Source organism: Rattus rattus, chromosome 3 (assembly GCF_011064425.1).
Source record: "Rattus rattus isolate New Zealand chromosome 3, Rrattus_CSIRO_v1, whole genome shotgun sequence".
Taxonomy (NCBI): domain Eukaryota; kingdom Metazoa; phylum Chordata; class Mammalia; order Rodentia; family Muridae; genus Rattus; species Rattus rattus.
Window position 1 is genome coordinate 53,609,807 of NC_046156.1, and position 24,733 is coordinate 53,634,539.

The 24,733-nt window shown below is 39.8% G+C and overlaps 1 protein-coding gene across 2 annotated transcripts in view; it reads left to right on the top strand.

Annotated features, from left to right (window-relative positions):
• Lrig2 (leucine rich repeats and immunoglobulin like domains 2) overlaps window positions 1-24,733 on the top strand; it is a 57,883-nt gene that overhangs the window by 14,209 nt on the left and 18,941 nt on the right. For both annotated transcript variants that reach the window (XM_032897582.1, XM_032897583.1), the window contains exons 2-11: window positions 1,207-1,272; window positions 3,891-3,965; window positions 4,221-4,355; window positions 12,085-12,228; window positions 12,358-12,501; window positions 12,893-13,036; window positions 13,234-13,377; window positions 20,184-20,264; window positions 22,018-22,089; window positions 22,348-22,416. In XM_032897582.1, the coding sequence (XP_032753473.1) occupies window positions 1,207-1,272; window positions 3,891-3,965; window positions 4,221-4,355; window positions 12,085-12,228; window positions 12,358-12,501; window positions 12,893-13,036; window positions 13,234-13,377; window positions 20,184-20,264; window positions 22,018-22,089; window positions 22,348-22,416 (1,074 nt within the window). The remainder of the gene's footprint in view (window positions 1-1,206; window positions 1,273-3,890; window positions 3,966-4,220; window positions 4,356-12,084; window positions 12,229-12,357; window positions 12,502-12,892; window positions 13,037-13,233; window positions 13,378-20,183; window positions 20,265-22,017; window positions 22,090-22,347; window positions 22,417-24,733) is intronic.

A 24,733-nucleotide genomic window follows, 5' to 3' on the forward strand; every position in this document is an offset into this window, starting at 1 on the left:
AGAGGGTTGTATACATAGTATTTCATTTGTTGCTATTAGAAAAAGATAAACTGTTAGGAAGCTAGTGACAAGGACAGAGACTTTAATATCCTTTTATCCTTTTTAAATTTTATTTTATTTTTTATTTTTGAGACAGGGTCACAGTGTCTCACTGTGTAACCTTAGCTGGCTTGGAACTCACAGAGATCTGCCTAATTCTGCCTTCCAGGTGCACAACCACACCTAGCTTGTTTGTTTTTGAGAAAAGACTTTGGTATGTAGTCTAGGTTGGACTATAGTTTATGCCCTACCCACGTCAGCCTTCCAATTGGGTCCATGCCTATATGGTTTATGCATTTTTATTATTGAACCATATTAATATATTCTAAATTAGTAAAAACCCCATTAAAATAGAAAAGTATTAAATCTGTTGAAATTTGGACAGGTTTACTCATAAGCATTTCTTTGGTAATACTGAAATTTAGTTGCACCTCTTTTGAGACATGGTCTTTTTTTTTTTAAAATATTTATTTATTTATTTTATGTATGTGAGTACACTGTAGCTATCTTCAGACACACCGACACACCAGAAGAGGGCATTAGATCTCATAACAGATGGTTGTGAGTCGCCATGTGGTTGCTGGACTTTGAACTCAGGACCTCTGGAAGAGCAGTTGTGCTCTTAACCCCATGTCTCCAGTCCTTGCTTCTGTTTTCTTAATGTTGAGATTACAGACAGTTTAGCATCATGCCTAACTTAAAATTCACATTTAGGGGCTGGCTAAACTCTGGCCTCAATGGGAGAGGGTGCGGTTAGTGTAACAGTGACTAGGCAGGTTGTTGCTGGTGATGGTAGTGATGGTGGTGTTAGTGGAGGGATGATATCCAGAGGGGGGCTTCCCCTTTTCAGAAGAGAAGGGGAAGGTAGAATGGGGGGAGGACTTGTGTGAGGAGGTACTGGAGGAGAGGAAGGTCTGATACTGAGTTGTAGAGTGAGTAAATAAATAAATACATAAATGAATTAAACAAAAAGGAAAAATTACCTTTGTAGGACTTAGTATCCTGTTTTAGTTTTGTACTTCCTCCCTTCTCCCTTCCTTGGGCACACCAGAGAGGTGCCCAAGTCTTAGCCCCTCTACTCTGAGAGACGTCTTCCTAGCTCCTGCTCTGTTTGATTTTCCTCTGGGGTTTAGTTCCCACCACTAAGCTCAGATATTTGTCTTTCAGGGATTTGAGTCATAACCGGTTGTCTAACTGGAACATCAGCTTGGAATCAGAAACATTACAAGAAGTGTAAGTTATTTTTATTCATTCAATATTAAAGTCTTTGAAGTAGCCTGATTATGAATTTGAATATTTTTGGTGTGTATTTGTGTGTCTGTGTGTGTACCTGAGCACTGTATGTGCTTGTGGATTCCAGAGATCAACATTTAGTTTCTTCCTGAGTTGCTTGTCTGCCTTACTTATTTAAAATAATGCTTTTATTTATCTTTTGTGAATTTCATATAGTTTGATCATATTATTTCCCTTTCCCCAGATCCTAACATACTTCCCTATCCTGCCAACCTCATGTTCTCTCTCTCTCTCTTTTTTTTTTTTTTTTTTTGAAAAAGGGTTTCACTGTGTAGCCCTCACTTGACAGGAACTCACTTTGTGGATCAGGCTGGCCTTGAACTCACAATAAATCCACTGGCCCCTGCCACCAAACCCGGCACCTTTTTTCTCTCAAAAAACAAAAAGTAAGGGCTGAAGAGATGATGGCTCAGTGGTTATGAGCACTGACTGCTCTTCCAAAGGACCTGGATTCAAGACCCAGCACCCATATGGCAGCACACGTCTGTCTCCAAGATCTGACACATACATACAGTCAGGCAAAACATCAATGCATATAAAATAAAATTAGATAAATTAGAAAAGAACAAAAACTAAACAAACAAACAAATAAGGAGTCTCATTTGTGTGGCTAGCTCTTCCTGAGCCTGGAGCCTTCCCTAGAGCATGGTTGATAGATGCAGTAGCACTCCATTGATGAAAAGGGATTTCCTCTCCTAGCAGTTTCCAGTTGTAAATAGCTCCTTGTCTTGGAGTGGGACTTTGTGCCCCTTCCCCTTGCTTGGGGTTTTGTCTGACTTGAGCTTGTGCAGGCCTTGTGTATGCTCTCATAGTTTTGAGTTCACATGTGGATTGCCCTGTTGTGTCTAAGAAGACAGCTGTTTCCTTGAAGTTACCTCTGGCTCTTAGGATCTTTCTGCCTGCTCTCTTTCATAGATCCCTGAACCTGGATGGGAGAGTCTGGTATAGATTTCAGATTTAGGGCTGAGCATTCCAAAGTCTCTTTCTCTCTGCACATTCCCATCTACTGTAAGAAGCTTCTCTGATGAGGGTTGAGAGAAACACTGATATGTGTGCACAGCACTGTGTCATTAGGAGTTGTTTCATTGATGTGCTCATTTAGCAGAATAGTCATAGATTGCCCTTGGGGCCTATGACCTATCTAGCTTCAGGCTCTTAGCCTCATTCTACCTTTTTTTTTTTGAAGCATCATCTTTGAAATCTGGACCTCATAGACTGGTCATTGATCATCAGGGATCCAACTATCTCCACTTTCCCACCTCAATACTGGGTGTACAGATGTGTGCTGCTCTGTTCAGCTTTGTGTTGGTTTTAGGAATCCAAACTCAGGTCCTCATGTTTGTATAGAAAGACTTTATGCCTGGACCATTTCTCCAGTATGAATTTGGGAATATTTCAGCTGTGAAAACAACTGAAGGAATTGAAGGCTGGAGAGATGGCTTTGTGGTTAAGAGCACTTGAGGCTCTTCCAGAGGACCTGAGTTCCATACCCAACAACCATGTGAAGCAGCCCACAACCGCTCTACTACCCTACTACTGAGCCACAACTCTATCCCACCCTCTTTTAAAAATTAATTTCTAAAATTAAAATATAACTGCAGTACTTCTTCAGTCCCCTTTTAAAAAACCTTTTTATTATTATTTCATGTGTATGGATGGTTTGCCTGTGTATATGTCTGTGCACCACATGCATGCAGGATTCACAGAGGCCAGAGCAGGAAGTCAGATACTCTGGAACTGGAGTTAGAGACAGTTGTGAGTTGCCACGTGGGTGCGGTGAATCAAACCTAGGTCTTCTGGAAGAGCACCCAGTGCTTTTAACCATGGAACTATCTCTTCAGCCCCTCAGTCCCCTCTTTTAAAAAAGACAGTATCTTGCTAAATAGCTTAGATTGGTCTAGAACATACAATGTAGGACAGGCTGGCCAATGGACCTGTGCATCTTCTTACATACATCAAAGGACTGGGCTTACTGGCCTGTGTCATCATACCTGGCACAAGTTTTGTAATACTGATTCTTCTTCTTCTTTTTTGTTGCTATTGTTTTTTTGATACAGTCTTTCTGTTATACAGTCAGACTGGTTTTGAACTTACTTTCTCCTTCCTGTTCCTCCGAAGTAATGAAGTTACAGATGTGCTAGACCCACATCCAGCATCTAATGCTGACTTTAATGGTAGATCATTACTATGAAGTAGCACATGAAAATTGCTAATTTCTCAGAGCTGGAGAGGTAGCTCAGTGGTTAAGCACACTTACTGCTCTTGTAGAGGACCTGAGTTTTGTTTCCAACACCCACACTAGGTGGCTACCACTGTAATTCAAGCTTCAGGGGATCTGATGCCACTGGTTTCTGTAGGCACTGCACTTCTTCTCCTCATGTAATTAGAAATAATAAAAGTCTTAAAAGTATCTAATTTCTCAGAATGATATATTTGTCTAACTTAGTCTGAGTCATAGGCCCTTTCAAATTTGGATATATTAAGATATTAGCCAAAAACCAGAATTCAAGAGGTAATTTCCATTATTTAACTTTAAAACTATTTTCTCTTTTGCTTAGGAAAATGAATTACAATGAGCTAACAGAGATACCATATTTTGGAGAACCAACACCTAATATTACTCAACTTTCATTGTAAGTTAAGATTTTAGATCTCTTATTTAATTATGGACTGTGTATATATATTGTGTATACACACACACCCATGTATGTATATATAGAAGTCCCTGGTTTGGAGAGCCAACACCTGCTACCACTCTGCCTTCACTGTCGCAGTGCATGCTGTCGTTTGTTTTTTGAGTACCTGTACTGTTGATCCTAATTATTCAGTACCTTTGTGACCTGGGTTGGGTCACTGACAATAACTTCAATATAATCCTTCTTTTGTAGGGTCCATAATTTAATTCCAGAAATAAATGCAGAAGCATTCCAGCTTTACTCTGCTCTCGAGAGTTTAGACCTCAGTTCCAATATAATATCAGAAATCAAGACATCTTCATTTCCTCGAATGTCACTGAAATACTTGTAAGTAAAATAGCGACTTAGATTTACTCAATTAATTGAAAGAATAGTTTATTGATTCAACTACAGTAGGTGTGCAGGAACTGTGTACTGCCTGCCAGTGCATTTCTGTCATTCACTGGCCATCCCTAAAGTGACTGTTGTTTATGGTAATTTTGAGGTGTGTGTTTGTAAAATGAGCTTAGTTTTGGGCTTTTCTAGTTATTTATTTCCCTACTTCACCCCAAAAGAAAGAGTGCTCTGTTGCCAGAGAAAATTGCTAGACATTGAGAACATTTATTTGGTTATTGTACACCAGGTGATGTAATATGCACATCCTACAGTGAGAGTGTGCAGGTCAGAGGTCAACTGTGTGTAATTGGGTGTTTTCCTTCCATCCTTTCTTTTCTTTTTTCAAGACAGGGTTTCTCTGTGTAACCCTGACTGTCTGGAACTCACTCTGTAGACCATGCTGGCCTCAAATTCAAGAGACTCACCTATTTTTGCCATTAAAGGCATGTGACACACCTGGCCAGCCTTTTCTTCTATCTTTAGGAGTGTTTCAGAGATGGAATTCAGGTTGTTAAGCTTGTTTGGCAAGCATTTTTATTTGCTAAGCCATCTTGTCAGCCCAAGATTTAGTTTGAGAGTTTTTCCATTTTAGTACTGGGAATCACATATAGGATCTAGTGATGCTCAGCAGTGGCTGTGCTGTGAGCTACATCTCCAGTCCTAGTCAGCCATTCTGTGAAAAGTAAAGAGGACTGATGTGCTGCTGGTTGTTGACCACTGGGTTACCCTGTGTGTTGGTGATGATAGTTAGCATGTGGGCTAGTTCTAAAGTCTAGTCATCCTATATTGTAACATCCTAAGTGAAGTGGGAGCCATGCTTTTGTCCTTCCTTGGTTTTTTCTTTTCTTTCTCCTTCCTTCCTTCCTTCCTTCCTTCCTTCCTTCCTTCCTTCCTTCCTTCCTTCCTCCCTTCCTCCCTCCCTCCCTGTCTGTCTGTCTGTCTGTCTGTCTTGTTTGTTTTGAGACAGGGCTTCCCTCTGTAGTCCTGGCTGGTGTGAAACTCACTATATAGACTAGCCTGGCCCCAAATTCATAGAGAACCACCTGCCTCTATCTTCCAAGTCAGCACTGGCATTAGATTTAAGTGTGTTCTCTACAAAGTCCCGCCTTCCCCTCATTTTTCAATGCTAGAGTCCAAACCTAGGACTATACCTAGGTTACTATATCCTAGACAAGCACTCCATCACTGAGCTATACCTCCAACTCTAACATAATTAATTTTGTAGGTGAAGGGAGAAAGCAATTAAATGATGTGTGAAATAAAATAGCAGTTAAGAAGCTGAGGAGAGGGCTGGAGAGATGGCTCAGCGGTTAAGAGCATTGACTGCTCTTCCAGAGGTCCTGAGTTCAAATCCCAGCAACCACATGGTGGCTCATAACCATCTGTAATGGGATCCGATGCCCTCTTCTGGTGTGTCTGAAGACAGTGACAGTGTACTCACATAAAATAAAATAAATAAATAAATCTTTAAAAAAGAGGCTGAGGAGGGGTTGGGGATTTAGCTCAGTGGTAGAGCGCTTGCCTAGCAAGCGCAAGGCCCTGAGTTCGGTCCCCAGCTCCGAAAAAAAAAAAAAAAAAAAAACATGGAAAAAAAAAAAAAAAAAGGCTGAGGAGAAACAAAATTATAGAAGAAAACTTCCCTAACCTAAAGAAAGAGATGCCCATAAACATACAAGACACATATAGAACTCCAAATAGATTGGACCAGAAAAGAAATTCCTCCCATCACATAATAGTCAAAACACTAAATGCACAAAACAAAGAATATTAAAAGCAGTAAGGGAAAAAGGTCAAGTAACTATATATAAAGGCAGACCTATTAGAATTACACCAGACTTCTCACCAGAGAATATGAAAGCCAGAAGATCCTGGGCAGATGTCATATAGACCCTAAGAGAACACAAATGCCAGCCCAGGTTACTGTATCCAGCAAAACTCTCAATGAGCATAGATGGTGAAACCAACATATTATGACAAAACTAAATTTACACGATATATTTCTACAAATCCAGCCTTACAAAGGATAATAGATGGAAAACTCCAACACAAGGAGGGAAACTACACCCTAGAAAAAGCAAGAAAGTAATCTCTTTGCAATGAAACCAAAAGAAGAGAGACACACAAACATAATTCCACCTCTAACAATGAAAATAACAGGAAGCAATGATCACTCTTCCTTAATAACTCTTAACATCAGTGGACTCAATTCCCCAATAAAAAGATATAGACTAACAGACTGGATATGTAAAGAGGACACAGTATTTTGCTGCATACAAGAAACATACCTCAGAGACAAAGACAGACACTACCTCAGAGTAAAAGGCTAGAAAACAACTTTCCAAGCAAATGGTCCGAAGAAACAAGCTGGAGTAGCCATTCTAATAGCGAATAAAGTTGACTTTCAACCAAAAGTCATCAAAAAAGATAAGGAAGGACACTTCCTACCCATCAAAGGAAAAATTCACCAAGATGAACTCTCAATCCTAAATATCTATGCTCCAAATGCAAGAGCACCTATATTCATAAACCTTAAATTAAAGCTTAAATCGCACATTGCACCTCACACAATAATTGTAGGAAATTTCAACACCCCACTCTCATCAATGGACAGATCATGAAAACAGAAATTAAACAGAGACATAGAGAAACTAACAGAAGTTTTGAACCAAATGGACTTAACAGATATTTATAGAACATTTCATCCTAAAACAAAAGGATACACCTTATTATCAGCACCTCATGGTACCTTCTCCAAAATTGACCATATAGGCTTCAGCAGACATAGGAAGATAGAAATAATCCCATGCATCCTATCAGATCACCACAGACTAAGGCTGGTCTTCAATAACAACAAAAAATGACAGAAAGCCCACATATACATGAAAGTTGAACAGTGCTCTACTCAGTGATAACTTGACTAAGGAAGAAATAAAGAAAGAAATTAAAGACTTCTTAGAATGTAATGAAGGCACAGCATACCCAAACTTATGGGATGCAATGAAAGCTGTGCTAAGAGGAAAACTCATAGCTCAGAGTGCCTGCAGAAAGAAACAGGAGAGAGCATATATCAGCAGCTTGACAGCACACCTAAAAGCTCTAGAACAAAAAGAAGCAAATACACCCAAGAGGAATAAAAGGCAGGAAATAATCAAACTCAGGGATGAAATCAATCAATCAAGTAGAAACAGAAAGGACTATATAAAGAATCAACAAAATCAGGAGCTGGTTTCTTGAGAAACTCAACAAGATAGATAAACCCTTAGCCAGACTAACCAGAGGGCACAGAGAATGTATCTAAATTAACAAAATCAGAAATGAAAAGGGAGACATAACAACAGAATCTGAGGAAATTCAAAAAAATCATCAGATCTTACTACAAAAGCCTATATTCAACAAAAGTGGAAAATCTGGAGGAAATGGACAATTTTCTGGACAAATACCAGCTACCAAAGTTAAATCAGGAATAGATAAACCATCTAAACAACCCCATAACCCCTAAAGAAATAGAAGCAGTTATTAAAAGTCTCCCAACCAAAAAGAGCCCCGGACCAGATGGGTTTAGAGCAGAATTCTATCAGACCTTCATAGAAGACCTCATACCAATACTGTCCAAACTATTCCACAAAATATAAACAGGAGGAACACTACCTAATTCCTTCTATGAAGCCACAATTTTGCTTATACCTAAACCACACAAAAGACCCAACAAAGAAAGAGAACTTCAGACCAATTTCCCTTATGAATATTAACAAAAAAATACTCAATAAAAATTCTTGCAAACCAAATTCGAGAACACATCAAAACGATCATCTATCATGATCAAGTAGGCTTCATTCCATGGATGCAGGGATGGTTTGACATATGGAAATCCATCAATGCAATCCACTATATAAACAAACTCAAAAAAAAAAAACCACATGATCATCTCATTAGATGCAGAAAAAGCATTTGACATAATTCAACACCCCTTCATGATAAAAGTCCTGGGAAGATCAGGAATTAAATACCTAATACCCATACCCATACCTAAATATAGTAAAAGCAACATACAGCAAACCAGTAGCTAACATTAAACTAAATGAAGAAAAACTTGAAGCAATCCCACTAAAATCAGGGACTAGATAAGGCTGCTCACTCTCTCGCAACCTATTGAATATAGTACTCAAAGTCCTAGTCCAGAGCAATCAGACAACAAAAGGAGGTCAAAGGGATACAAATTGGAAAGGAAGAAGTCAAAGTATCACTATTTGCAGATAATATGATAATATACTTAAGTGACCCCAAAAGTTCCACCACAGAACTACTAAGCCTGATAAACAACTTCAGCAAAGTGACTGGGTATAAAATTAACTCAAACAAATCAGTAGCCTTCCTCTACTCAAAGGATAAACAGGCTGAGATAGAAATTAGGGAAATGATACCCTTCATAATAGTCCCAAATAATATAAAATACCTCGGTGTGACTTTAACCAAGCAAGTGAAAGATCTGTATGATAAGAACTTCAAGTCTCTAAAGAAAGAAATTGAAGAAGACCCCAGAAGATGTAAAGATCTCCCATGCAGGCTGGAGAGATGGCTCAGGGGTTAAGAGCACTGACTGCTCTTCTAGATGTCCTGAGTTCAAATCCCAGAAACCACATGGTGGCTCACAACCATCTGTAATGGGATCTGATGCCCTCTTCTGGTGTGTCTGATGACAGCTGCAATGTACTGATATAAATAATAAGTTTTAAAAAAAAATTAAAAATTTGGGGTTGGGGATTTAGCTCAGTGGTAGAGCGCTTGCCTAGCAAGCGCAAGGCCCTGGGTTCGGTCCCCAGCTCGAAAAAAAAAAAAAAAAAAAAAAAAAAAAAAAAAAGATCTCCCATGCTCATGGATTGGCAGGATTACTATAGTAAAAATGGCCATTTTGCCAAGAGCAATCTACAGATTCAATACAATACTCATCAAAATTCCAACGCAATTCTTTATAGTGTTGGGAAGAACAATTTGCAAATTCATCTGGAATAACAGAAAACCTAGGATAACGAAAACCATTCTAAACAATAAAAGAACTTTTGGGGGAATCACCATCCCTGACCTCAAGCTGTATTACAGAGCAATAGTGATAAAAACTGTATGGTATTGGTACAGAGACAGGCAGGTAGATCAGTGGAATAGAATTGAAGACCCAGAAATGAACCCACATACCTATGATCACTAATGGAAAAAAGATAACATTTTCAACAAATGGTGCTGGTTCAACTGGAGGTCAGCATTTAGAAGAATACAGATCAATCCATTCTTATCGCCCGGTACAAAGCGTAAGTTCAAGTGGATCAAGGACCTCCACATCAAACCAGATATACTCAAACTAATAGAGGAAAAAGTGGGGAATAGTCTTGATCACATGGGCACTGGGGAAAACTTCTTGAGCAAAACACCAATGGCTTATGCTCTAAGATCAAGAATCGACAAATGGGACCTCATAAAACTGCAAAGCTTCTGTAAGGTAAAGAACACTGTCATTAGGACAAAATGGTAACCATTTTGAAAAGATCTTTACCAATCCTACATCTGATAGAGGGCTAATATCCAAAATATACAAATAACTCAAGAAGTTAGTCTCCAGATAACCCTATTAAAAAATGGGGTACAGGACTAAACAAAGAATTCATAGCTGAGGAATATCGAATGGCTGAGAAGTACCTAAAGAAATGCTCAAACTCCTTAGTCATCAGGGAAATGCAAATCAAAACAACCCTGAGATTCCACCTCACACCAGTGAGAATGGCTAAGATAAAAAATTCAAGTGACAACAGATGCTGGCAAGAATGTGGAGAAAGAGGAACACTTCCTCCATTGTTGGTGGGACTGCAAACTGTACAACCACTCTGGAAATCAGTCTGGAAGTTCCTCGGAAAATTGAACGTTGCACTACCTGAGGACCCAGCTATACCTTTCTTGGTCATATACCCAAAAGATGCCCCAACATATAACAAAGACACGTGCTCCACTATGTACATAGCAGCCTTATTTATAATAGCCAGAGGCTGGAAAGAACCCAGATGCCCTTCAACAGAGGAATGGATTAAAAAAATGTGGTATATCTACACGATTGATTACTACTCAGCTATCAAAAATAATGATTTCATGAAATTCATAGGCAAATGGATTGAACTAGAAAATATCATCATGAGTGAGGTAACCCAATCACAGAAAAACACATATGATATGTACTCACTGAGAAGTGGATATTAGCCCAAAACCTCCAGCTACCCAAGATACAATCCACAGACCACATGAAGCTCAAGAAGGAGAATGACCAAAGTGTAAATTCTTCACTCCTTCTTAAAAGGGGGAACAAAAATGTTCATAGGAGGGGATATGGAGGCAAAGTTTAGAGCAGAGACTGAAGGAACGGCCATTCAGAGACTGCCCCACATGTGCCCCCCCTCCCCAGCCACCAAGACTGGATAAGATTGATGAAGCTAAGAAGTGCATGGTGACAGGAACTGGATATAGATGTCTCCTGAGAGATTCAGCTAGATCATGTCAAATACAGAGGCGAATGCTAGCAGCAAACCACTAAACTGAGAACAGGACCCCTGTTGGAGGAATTAGAGAAAGGATTGAAAGAGCTGAAGGGGCTTGCAACCCCATAAGAACAACAATGCCAATGAACCAGAGCTCCCAGGGACTAAACCACGACTCAAAGACTATACATGGACTGACCCAGGGCTCCAACTGTAGCAGAGGATGGCCTTGTTGGGCACCAATAGAAGGAGAAGCCTTTGGTCCTGCCAAGGTTGGACCCCCAGTGTAAGGGAATGTCAGGTGGGTGGGAAGGGGGGGTGGATGGGGAGGGGAGCACCCTTATAGAAGGGGAGAGGGATGAGATAGGGGGCTTATGTCTGGGCAATCGGGAAAGGGAATAATATTTGAAATGTAAATAAAAAAAATCCAGGCTAAGGAGATTGCTCAGTAGATACAAGTGCTCTGCAAGCACAAGGGCCTGAGTTCAAATCCCATATACCTATCTGAAAATTAAGGCATGTCTGTGTATGTCTGTAACTCCAGCATTGGAAGTAATGAGAGGCAGATCCTGAGAGTTCAGTGGCTAGCCAGCCTATCCAAAATGGAGAACTTAATGGTTCTCTGAGAGTCTGAGAAGTCCTTTTGGTTCCATGAGAAGTTTGTTATACCTGTCTCAAAATGTATCCTGCTCTGAGAATGATAGACACACAACACACACACACACACACACACACACACACACACACACACACACACACACACACACAAGTCAAGTATACCTTTCCCTTTCTCCTTTCCTTTCTCTATCCTGGGCCTCTGCACCCGCACACACACACACACACACACACACACACACACACACACACACACACACACACACACACACACACAAGTACATCAGTTAAGATTTTTGTGTTCTGGTTCATAAGCATGATTGAGTATTTGTGCCTTCACATCACATGTGCTTCCCAGGAACCTCTTTACTTACAACCTTGGCAAATATGATTTTGCCCGATGTTAAACAAAAGCCTGACTTGGGGTGGGCACTGGAAATAGCAGTTAAAGGATTTGTCAATGTGCACAGCTACGTGATAGAGTTGGAGCTGGGGTTGGGCCTGGGTGTTACCACTGTTTCTTTTCTTGTGCCGTCATCTTGTCATTGCAGGAATTTGAGTAATAACAGGATAACCACCTTGGAGGCTGGCTGCTTCGACAACTTGTCAGGTTCTTTGTTAGTGGTAAAGTTGAACCGGAACCGAATTAGCATGATTCCACCTAAAGTCTTCAAGCTGCCTCATCTCCAGTTCTTGTGAGTAACAAAACTGATGGATTATAGGAAGACAAGTTTTCCACTACAACAGTTCTTCTTTTCAATTACTATAAGAGTAACTCAGACAATTTTCTAACTGTAAAGTTTTTTGTTGTTTGTTTGTTTAAGGGAACTGAAAAGAAACCGGATTAAAATTGTAGAAGGCCTTACCTTCCAAGGGCTTGATTCCTTACGCTCATTGAAAATGCAGCGGAATGGAATTAGCAAACTCAAAGATGGAGCGTTTTTTGGCTTGAATAATATGGAAGAATTGTAAGTATTAGAATAGGGGACAGTTGTGAGGACTCTTTCTGCCTTCTGGATTGAACCCCAGGCCTTACACATGCCACACCCCTTGCTGTCATACAGACTTTAAAGTTTTTTTAGTTTACTGGAATTTTTGTTGTCATTCATAAGCTTTCAATATAAAAATAAATTGTATTCATATTGCTTTGACTCTAAATTACCAGAATTTATCTGGATTGGGAATGATGTACCACTTGGTCTGTTGGTTTTATAGATACTTAGTTGCTTTAGAGCTTAAGTTTGCTGGGTCACTGGAGTTCAGCAAAGGTGTCTGTCTGCCAGTTTAAAGGAGATTGGCAGCTGTGCTTGTGTCCCATGCCTTGTGTTGAGTTACTTGCTTCTCTCTATACCTGTGCAGAGAGCTGGAGCATAATAACCTCACAGGAGTGAACAAGGGGTGGCTGTATGGCTTACGGATGTTACAGCAACTGTATGTGAGCCAGAATGCTATTGAAAAGATCAGCCCGGATGCATGGGAGTTCTGCCAGAGGCTGTCTGAACTGTAAGTGTCGCGTGCTGCTTCACGGGAGGGGTGGGACCAGGCAGATGGGGGTCAGCTATTCTCATGGTAGTCGTGAGTCTGGCATCCCTAGCTCCTCAGTTTTTGTTGGGAAACTAAGCGTAGCATGGCAGTGGAGTAAAATTCATAGATTGGGCTAATATAATAATCCCTGACTTTCAGTGTTTCTTGTTTTTTAGGGATTTGTCCTATAACCAGCTAACCCGCCTTGATGAATCTGCCTTTGTGGGTCTGAGTTTACTGGAGAGATTGAATTTAGGGGACAATAGAGTCACTCACATTGCTGACGGTGTATTTAGGTTTCTTTCCAATCTTCAGACATTGTAAGTTTTGTTTTGTTTGGTTTTTAATCTCTTTTAGAAAGAAACTAAGCAAATGAGTGAAAATAATCAATATGAAAATGGACATGTGCTAGTATTTTGTGCTTCTTTTGTTCTCTATCCCATAAATAAATTTTAGAGCAGGTTATACTTTATTCTGAGTTAAGTGTCATAACAGCAAAGACTCTCCCTGTCAGTTGGCAGTGTCAGAATGCTGTCACCTGTTTGTTCTCATGACAGATAGTGTCCCACAACTACTGGTTTTCGTCTGGGAGGATGCAGTTACAGTGGTAGCAGTTCTGTTTGCTGGTAGTAGCTTGCTGCACAACCTTGGTGGTTTTTTTTTTTTTTTTTATTTTTTTTTTTTTTTTTTTTTTTTTTTTTTTTTTTTTTTTTTTTTTTTTTTTTTTTTTTTTTTTTTTTTTTTTTTTTTTTTTTTTTTTTTTTTTTTTTTTTAGGGTTTTTTTTTTTTTTTTTTTTTTTTTTTTTTTTTTTTTTTTTTTTTTTTTTTTTTTTTTTTTTTTAAAATTTTTTTTTTTTTTTTTTTTGGAGATAATATCTCAACATGTAGCTTAGGTTGGACTTGAACTCTTCGTTCTGCCTTCAAGGTGCAGGGATTATAGGCACGTACTACCATACCATGCCTCACTAAATTCTCTCTCTCTCTCTCTCTCTCTCTCTCTCTCCTCCCTCCCTCCCTCCCCTCCTCCCTCTCTCTCTCTCTCTCTCTCCTCCCCCTCTCTCTGTGTGTGTATATGTGTTGATTTCAGCATTCCATTTATGACTGAGTATTGAATACTCATTCTCCTCACCTTGGCCAGTTATGAGTCTCTTCAGCTGGCCCACTCCAGAAAAGAGCTTTTCTAATCAAAGCTGACAATTATAGTCTGTATAGCTATAGATTTGTCTATATAGTCATATATAGTCATGTAGACAAATCTATATTCATAAATAATTATTTAGATGTCAAATATTGGGCACATTGTGTCCATTAGGAAAACATAGCAGTCTCTTCCCCAGCCGTGGACCATGTTTGTGGATCAGGCCTCAAATCCAATCACAACGTAGTTGGTAACAGTCTTGTTGATGTTAATACCAATGGGCACATCTTGCCTTATACGTCAGCAGTGTTGCACACAGGGTCTATTTCCGTGAAGAGACACCATGACCGAGGCAACTTTTATAAAGGAAAGCATTTAATTGGGTGTTTGCTTGCAGTTTCCGAGGATTAGTCTGTGAACATCATGGCAGGGAGCGTGGCAGCAGGCTGGCATGACACCGGAGCAGTAGCTGAACGCTTACATCGTGATCCTTAGGGAGCAGAAAGAAAGACTGGGGCTGGTATGGGCTTTGAAACCTTAAAGCCTACCCCCAAGTGACACACCTCCTCCAACAAAGCCACACCCCCTCTAGCAAGGACACATCCAATTCTTCTAAAACAGTTCCACTAACTGGAGCTCAAATATTCAAACTGGAGCTAATGGGGACCAGTGTCATTCAAACCACCACATTCCACCCCCTGGCCTCTTAGTGCTGGGAGCCTGTGAATGGGTTGAAGTGGGACTCAGTGTTAGACATAGGTCAAAAGATTGATTATCTCCTGCCTTTTAACTCTTTCTTAACATTTTGTGCTAAAAACTTAACTATTACTTGTGCTTTAAATAAGTGCTAATATCTGGCGATTAACACATGCTGTATAGAAGTGGGGAATTAGGTAAAGGGTTTATTGCTAGTTCTTTTTTCTGCCAGGCAGGCAGGAGCCCTTCACTGTCCAGGCTGATTAACTCTTTGTGAACCAGAGAGGGAGGAAGGAAAGGAAAGGAATTAAGATCCTTTACACTGGCAGATATGCACAGACACACATATATTCATACCCTCACACTCTGGTTGGGCCCAACCATCTGTCTCAACAACTCTACAAGTATTCATGCATGCTTGCATACATACACATATACCTATATATGTACATACAAACAAACAGACATTATACATACATACATTTGGATGAATGGATGGATGGATGGATGGATGGGGCAGAGCTCCTCAAGCCACCACATCATCTTTATTTTTTTCCTCTGGCCTTTTTATATAAAAGTTCTTGGCCTTCTTAGAAAATTACCTCATAGATAAAATGTTACACAAAAGGGGAGTTGTAAAAAGATGTTGATATTAAGTTTAAGGTAGCATTTCATTCTATAAGCTCATTATAAGTTCAAAGCAACAGTGTCACATGGCCATGTCTTATAGTACACACCTGTGGCTTCATCCTTAGATCTGAATGATTTTTCCTTGAACACAAGTTTGTCCTAAGCCTATTTCTCTTTTTAGTGTAATTATGAAAGCTCATTTCTTATTATGTAGCCTTTAGTCTCATGAGGAATACATACATTCTGTTCTTTTTTTTTTTTTTTAAAGATTTATTTATTTGATGTGAGTACACTGTAGCTGTTTTCAGACACACCAGAAGAGGGCATCTGATCCCATTATAGATGATTGTGAACCACCATGTGGTTGCTGGGAATTGAACTCAGGACCTTAGGAAGAGCAGTCAGTGCTCTTAACTGCTGAGCCGTCTCTCCAGCCTGGATATTCTGTTATTGATTCTAACTTTATTACATCTTTCTGGCATAACCATCTCTTATAACATTCTTCCTAAAATTATATGAATCAAATCAGGAATTCTACAAAATCATTGATTCATCTAAACAGTATTAATTCATGAAAGTTCATCTTTACGTTGATCTGCAGGAAATCTGTTCAATAGGGTAGGCTAATGCTCAGGGATTATTATTATTTTTTTTTCTTTTTTTCTTTTTTTTCCGGAGCTGGGGACCGAAGCTAGGGCCTTGCACTTGCTAGGCAAGCGCTCTACCACTGAGCTAAATCCCCAACCCCCCATGCCCAGGTATTATTATGCTAATTTAATAGTGATAAGAAAGGCATATCAGCTGCAGGAAGAAATCCTGAGGTGAAGTCTCTTTGGAACCTTGCCTCATAGAGCTCACCCATCTTAGTCCATGCAAAAAGATAGGATACCTCCAAGAAGGCCACCTGCTAGATTTAGCCTTTCCTGGATGTCTCCTGACACCATAGGCTTGTAGCCCAATCATAATGCAAAATGCATTCAGTCCATAGTCTTTCACAGTGTCAACACTATTTAAAAGTCCAAAGTCTCTTCTGAGACTCAAGTCTTCGAACTGTAACCCCTGTAAAATCAAAAAGCAGATCACATATTTCCAACATACAGTGACACAGAATATATATTCCTATTTCAAAAGGGAGAGAAGGGAGCATAATGAGGAAATACTAGACCAAAGCAAGACCAAAACCCAGGAGGGTGAACTCCAAATTCTGTATCTCTATGCTTAGTGTCAAAGGGCTTGTTAGATGCATTTTTATATCCCATTTCTTCCAGCTTTGTTGACTGAAACACAGTTCTCTCTTTTGGGCTGGTTCCACATCCTTTCTGGAGCTTTCCTTGACAGCTATCTCAGGGTTCTGCCATCTCCAGTTTCCAATTACGTTGTGGGGTTTCCAATGTAATCCAGGTTTCACTTCCATGGCTTCATACAGTGACCTCTTTGGGCCATGCAGGGGCTCTTCTGCCACGCACCTCGTCTCTGTGGCTTTCTTTAACTGTTGAAGCAGATTCTACAATCCTTTTACTGTACCCTTGATCAAGACAAAGCTGTGTGGCCAAAAGTGCCAAGTTGTACTGCCTGCTTGGGTTGATGCCTGCTCCCCCTGTGTGAGTGTCATTTGCATAAGCTTTGGCTTGTTGGTGGTTGTAATGGGACTTTTCTCGGATCTGCCAGCAATATAAATAATGACATAGATAGAATCTCTTTAATATTTTAAAGCTTAGGCCCTTAGCTAGGGCAGTCTTCCAGCCAGCTGCCTAAACTTAACCAGACCAATTAGCCTACCACCTTCTATGTGACTAGGTCTGTACCTTTGTGCCTAATGTTTATCCTGTTCTCTCTATGTCTGCCAGTGAATCCTCTTTCTTTCTGATTTCTTCTTCCAGAGACCCTCTCTGCAAGGATGTTCTAGCTTTCATTTCCTGATCAGCTATTGGCTGTCAGTTCTTTATTAAAGCCAGTCAGCAAGTAAGGAAGGTGAATGTTTACAGGCTATGAGGCCTGTGATGGGTCATGGGAATAACAGTACCAAGAACTGCCAGTACTCAGCTCTCTGCTGGTTTGGCAATCAGCAACTGAATATACAGAGACAACCTTCACCGAATAGGCAAAGGTTACCCCAACACTTTGCTTTTTACAAGTTTCAAGATTATCTGGTTGGGTCTTGCCCTGAGGTACCATTCCCTTCATTCCATTTAGCACTAGACTTTTTTTTAAAGAAACTTACCATCTCTGTGAGCACAAGGCTTGGCGCCAACATTCCTTGCCTGATGCTGTTATTACTCCAAACTGTACATTTTACATTTCTTTTTGCCCTGCTGGCCCCTTTTATTCTAGATCTATGTAACAGTGATAACTGCATAACACAGTTAGTGCTAAGCTGCCTTGACATCTCTGCCAACAGCACTAGTCTGGACTACTTCAATTTAGTCTCTGGCAGATTTTTTTGGACTAAGGGCAGAAAACAAGTACATTCTTTGCCAAAATATCACCAGAATGGACTCTAATATTCTTCCCTTCTGAAATCTTTTGAGCTGGGCCTCCATAGCCACATTGCTTTCAGCACCATACTGTCTTCCATGTCCTACTAGGATGGTCCAATTAAGCCCTACTTACAGCACTCAACGTCTTTCTTTATCCAGAGGCCCAAAGTTTTCTATATGTCTCTAAGCAACTGTATGGTCAGACCTGTCCCAGCAGTACCCTAGTCTCTGATAGCAACTTCTCTCTAGGTTCTACTTCTCTGATGAAACACTATAAGCAAGGCGACTATAGAAGCAAGACTTACTTACTTGGGGGCTTGCTTATAGTTTCAGAGGGTTTTTGTCCATGACCATCTTGGCAGGGACTGTGTAGGCAGCAGATAGGCAGGTGTGGCACTGGAGTAGTAATTGAGAGCTTACATTGAACCACAAGATGGAGTCAGAGAGAACAAGACTGGGCTTGTTGATGGCTTTTGAAACCCATCCCCAGTGTCAAACCTCCTCAAACAAAACCATACCCCCTAATCCTTTCCAAAATAACTGAGAATCAGTTACTCAAGCATATGAGTTCATGGGGGCCATTCTCCTTCAAACCACAGCACACACATGCATATAAGAACACACACACCTGGCCTTAAATTGGGAGAGATCTACCTACTTCTGCCTCCAGAATGCCTGGAGTTAAAGGTATGGTTATTTTTACGTGTGTGTGTGTGTGTGTGTGTGTGTGTGTGTGTGTGTGTGTGTATGCTTGCTTGTATGTATGTCTCTCGACAAGGTCCTGCTGTGTTACCCAAGCTGGCTTTGAACTCTCCATCTTCCTGTCTTAGTCTCCTGAGTCCTGGGATTATAGGCATAAGCCACCATGCCTCTTTTGATGAATAATTTGTAGGAGGGGGAATGTCTGAAGAATTGATGGTAAAATAAAATGAGCTATATTAGTGTTTTACTTGAAGGCTAAGCAAGAAGAAACCTCTCTTGGCATCCACATTTTATATAATCTTATAAATCAGAAAGTGTGTGCCTTAGTTTAGTATGAGATAGCATTAGGAAGTAAAAGTGATTAACTACTTCTAATATAACTGGCTTCATCAGCACCTGATATATACAAGTGTACTTTCTCTAAGAATGGAATAGTTTTTGAAGAAAATAGTTTATAAGAATAGAATAGTTTTTAAAGAAAACACAGTGAGAGGCGGGAGAGATGGCTCAGAGGTTAAAAGCACTGACTGCTCTTCCAGAGGTCCTGAGTTCAATTCCCAGCAACCACATGGTGGCTCACAACCATCTGTAATGGGATCTGATGATGTGTGATCACATCTGTGATGTGTCTGAAAAGAGCTGTGCTCATATACATAAAATAAATAGTTCTTTTAAAAAAAGAAAAGAAACACAGTGAACACTCTAGCAGGTAGTCATATAATTTTTTGCTTCCCAAGGGGAATGTTGATTGCTCTGGAGCTGTGAAGTTCTGTGTTGGTATTTCTCTTTGAGCTATTAAGTTTAAGAGCCCAGAGGGAGTCTTGGAGCACTCAGGAAGCTCATGACTCTAAAATTATATTTGCAAGCTGTATCTATCACTTTGTCTGAAAACCTTCCTTTTTATAGGACCCCGCCTACAATTTTTAATAGGCTAGTACAATTAGATAAGGCTAACTAGGAAGATTAATAATCTTAGAAGGTGCTTAGTAACTTATCTACATTTATTCATCCATCTATCTTTTTTTTTTTCTTTTTTTTTTTTTTTCTTTTTTTTTTTTTCGGTGCTGGGGTCCGAACCCAGGGCCTTGCTTTTGCTAGGCAAGCGCTCTACCACTGAGCCAAATCCCCAACCCCCATCTATCTATTTTTGAGGCAGGGTCTCTCTATGAAGTTCTGACCGTCATGGAACTCACTCTGTAGATCAGGCTGCTTTGAACTCACGTGGTTCCGCCTGCCGCTGCCTCCAGCGGTTGAGTACTGGGACTAAAATGTGCACTGCCATGCCCTGTGCTTAGTTAATTTATTAATTTTTCTGTGTTTATCACAAATATTTCTTTAAAAAGAAAGACTGAGTCTTCATTACAAATGACTGTCAAAATAAGGATTGAACTTAGCATGTCCCTTTATGTTGCTATATTAGGATGCTGCCTAGTGGTGTGCTGGTCATATGGGCTAACAGTCTTTTTCTCCCTGACACTTTCAGAGATTTGAGAAACAATGAAATTTCATGGGCCATAGAAGATGCTAGTGAAGCCTTTTCAGGTCTCAAAAGTCTCACTAAATTGTATGTATCTGTGATGTTTATATATCTAATGTCTTTTCAAGGAGCAGTTTTAAATGTTACTGCATAATGTTTATTTTATATAGCCAGAAAGTCTGAGCCTTCTAAAAAGAAAGTTTTATTTGTTTGTCAAATAGATTGTTCTTTGGTACTTTTTTGTTTATAAAGTATCCCTATGGAAATTTGTTTTTTATTTCTTAATTAGTTTCAGATTAGCATTGTAAGAGATGGGTCTCATTATGCATGCTCATACATGTTTATTACTCTTTGTCACATTCATTCCCCTTTCCTGCAGTCCTCTTCCCACTTCCTCCCTGCTGCAGGTGATTCCCCTTTTATATCCAGGTAGTCCCTTCTGCTTCTTGATGACATATGCACCATTCTCTATGGGTCTCTTGCTTCCCCTCAGGATCCCTTTTCTAGTTTCATGACTTACAAACACACACACATATATACACACATATGAAATTCTAAATCTAGGTTCTGCATGTGAAAGAAAATGGTTGTATCCATTTTCTTGTAAATGCTATAACTTAATTTTTCCTTATGGCTGCATACAATTCTTTTGCATATATGTGTTACCTTTGTCTGTTAGAATGAACATCTAGGCTGGTCCCGTTTCTTGGCTGTTGGGAGAAGTGCAGCATGGTGATGCACGTGTCCCTGTGGCATATGGCCTTAGGTATATATCTACCAGTGGCGTGGCTGGACCATATGGTAGTTCTATTTTCAGGTTTTGGAGGAACCTCCATACTGATTTCCATAGTGATTCTACAAGTTTCTATTCTCAGTCTTGTGGGATAAATAAGTTACTGACTAGAGTTTCCATTCAAGTAAGAGCAGTGCTCCAAGAAGACATAGTAGAGTGAGTAGTACAATCAATCATGGGAGCTATCTGGGGAGCCAGTCTAACAGGAAAAACATTCTCCCATGAAACATTTGAGATCTCCGATGAGAGAGATTTCTCAAAAGATTCATACTTGTCTGAACATCTTTAATCTGACCATCTTTTATTAAAGAGAGAAATGGAGAACTGTGAGGAAATGAGGGAGAGGAAATAGTATGATCAAATGTGTAATGTGTGAAAATTAAAATAAAATTTTTTTTTCTTTTTTTTTTTGGAGCTGGGGACAGAACCCAGGGCCTTGTGCTTGCTAGGCAAGCGCTCTACCACTGAGCTAAATTCCCAACCCTAAAATAAAAATTTAAAAGAAAAAAAAGAGAAGTGGAGGATTTAACCTACTTGGCATAGGCAAGCCTCCAGTCTTTTAGTGGTTAGGATGAATGTTCAGAGGATGTCCGTTGAGCTCTGAGGTCTCAGTAGATGCTTTCATGTTGTGCTTTGTATTAATTATTAAGTTCATAACTGTCTTAAAAATGCTTGCTTTCATTAAGCCAGCGTGTATAATTTTTCCCTTAGTTGTATCTCAGTAAAGCCATTAAAGTGGCTAAAGGGATGGCTCTGCGGTTAAGAATGTGTGCTGCTCTTCCAGAGGGCCTGAGTTTGGTTCTTAGCACCAACATTAGGAGACTCAATAAGCACTCATAACCTCCACTCAGGGCATCTGATAGTCTCTTCCGCCTTCTGCAGGCACAGCACTGAACATGTACATACATACTTCTCCCCCCAACATATACATACAGACACATAACTAAAAAATAATTTTTAAATGTGCATAATACCATAATGCTGCAAGCATTTAACACAATTATACGTCATATAGATAAATATTTAATGATTTTAATTTTATTTCAGAATCTTGCAAGGAAACCGGATTAAGTCAGTTACACAGAAAGCGTTCGTTGGCCTTGAATCCCTTGAGTATCTGTAAGTATTTCATATATATTTACTCACTGTATAATCTTCGTGCTGGTGTGGTGGTGCCTGCCTTTAATCCCAGTCCTTAGGAGGCAGTGGCAGGCAAATCTTTGTGAGTTTGAGGATAGCCTGCTCTACATAGCAAGTTTAAGGCCAGCCAGGGTTGCGTACTGAGACTGTATGTCAGTAGGTGTTAATGAGCATTTAAGCATTTATGTAACTTCATTGCAGAAATGGTTACTGATGTTGCATTTCTCTTGATTTCAGAGATTTGAATAACAATGCTATAATGTCTATCCAAGAAAATGCTTTTTCTCAGACTCACTTAAAGGAACTGTAAGTAATTTTTTCTCTTTTGTTAGTCTCATTGTATATAAATTACACTATTTGTGTGCCTGGTGCTCACAGAGGCCAGAGGGGATCATTAGATTCTCCGGAACTGGAGTTATGGATGATTGAAAACCGCCATGTGGGGGATGGGACTTAAACTGACTGTTTTGGGAAGGTCAGACAATGTTCTTGACCAGTGAACCATCTCTCCAGCCCTTTATTGTCTATAAAGTGATGAAGGTGCCTCAGATGCTTCAGAAGCATGGGATTAGGCAAGAGATAGAACAGTGTTAGCACTGAGTCGTTTCAGTATGCTGTCATTCAGAGATAATCCAGCATTGTCCAGTCAGTGTGCGACCACGTGAGTGCTGCCTGTGTTCACACGTAGGAAACCTTAGCACCACTCCTGGGCTCCAGTGTGGATTTTACTTTCTTTTTTTTTTTTTAGATTTATTTATTTATTATATATAAGTACACTGTAGCTGTCTTCAGACACACCAGAAGAGGGCATCGGATTCCATTACAGATGGTTGTGAGCCACCATGTGGTTGCTGGGAATTGAACTCATGACCTCTGGAAGAGCAGTTGGGTGCTCTTAACCGCTGAGCCATCTCTCCAGCCCCGGATTTTACTTTCTAGACTGTCTGAAACGTGTGTCTCCAGTTCTTACCCTATGATGGGGTTAGGGTGGGTAACAGCTGATTTTGTTCTTTGTGAAATTGATCTACGATTTTGTGTTAGTAATTTTAATGTGTTTAAACTACTAAGATGTTCAGAAAATTTAAATATTGCGGTAGAAAAAAGGTAATGTTTTATACTTTTCCCCCCCATATAATTTAAAAAATATGGATGTGTGTTTTGCCTACATGTATGTCTCTGTACCATGTGCGTGCCTGGTACCTCTGGAGGCCAGAAAAGAGTGTCAGACCCTCTGTAATTGGTGTTGTAGACAGTTGTGAGCTGACATGTGGGTGCTGGAAACTGAACCCAGATCCTCTGAAAAAGAAATGCTTTTAACTGCTGAGCCATTTCTCCAGTACTTCCTATATAATTTTTTAAAATTGCTTTTAAAAAATTGTTGTATGAGTATGAGCCTTAGTTTATGTAAGTATACTCCATGTATTCATGTGTGAGTTCAAGGAGATCAGAAGAAGGCATCAGATCCTCTGGAACTGGAGTTACAAATGCTTGTGAGCTGCACTGGGGGTGCTGGACCACAAGTCCAGGTCCTCTGTAAGAGTTCTTAACTGCTAAGCCATCTCTCCGGACTCCTCAAATTGGTTTTATTGATTTAGAGAGTTTTCTGAATGAAGGAAGTTAACCTGGGAATTCTTACTAATTTAAACTGGTGTTGGAAAAATCAGTTTATTTAAAATGCCTCAGCTAGGGCCTACTCAAAGGACATGCAGTAGAATCAGTTCATGACAAGACAGTGATAAAAATGAAGAGTAAGCTTTGAGAAATTTTTATAATTTGATATTATGACATCTTTGTATAGTTTTTAAAAGTCTTAGTTTTGGGCCAGTGACATGGTTCAGTAGACAGTGGTACCTGCCATCAAGCCTCACAGTCTGACTCCTACAAGTTGTCCTCTGACCTCCACGTAAGGGCATGGCACATAACCAGGTGTAATGGTGCACACCTTTAATCCAAGTACTTGGGAGGCAGAGGCAGGCGGATCTCTGATTTCAAGGTCAGGCGGCTCTGCATAGTGAGTTCAGGATAGCCAGGATCATATAGAGAGACCCTATCTAAAAAAAAAAAAAAAAAAAGGTATGGCATGTATGAATGCCTACCCCGGCCTCCCAGCACATTTACACACATATATGGTAAATAAAAATTTAAAAGTTGGGGGTTGGGGATTTGGCTCAGTGGTAGAGTGCGTTTAGTTGTTCCTAAAACAAGAAACATTGACCTAAAAAAAAAAAAAAAAAAAAATTTAAAAGTTATCTTGAAGTACTGATGTTTCTTACTACAGGTAGAGATGTGTTAGAAATGTTTCTTTAGGGGTTGGTTGGGGATTTAGCGCTCAGTGGTAGAGCGGCCCAAAAAAGGTCCCCCACCCGGAAAAAAAAAAAAAAAAGAAAAAAAAAAAAAAAAAAAAAAAAAAAAAATGTGTCTTTAGGTTTGTGTTCAGAGCCTTGCTCCATTTCTTATAACTTGTCACATAGGCAGATTGCTTAGCTGGAGATTCAGTGTTTCTTCTCAGAATGGGAGTAGTGGTTCCCTAGGGTCATGTGACAATAATGAGATAATTTGTTTCAAGTCATCCCCAACCACCTGTCAAGTTTGAGATCATCCTGGACTATGTAAAACCTTGCCT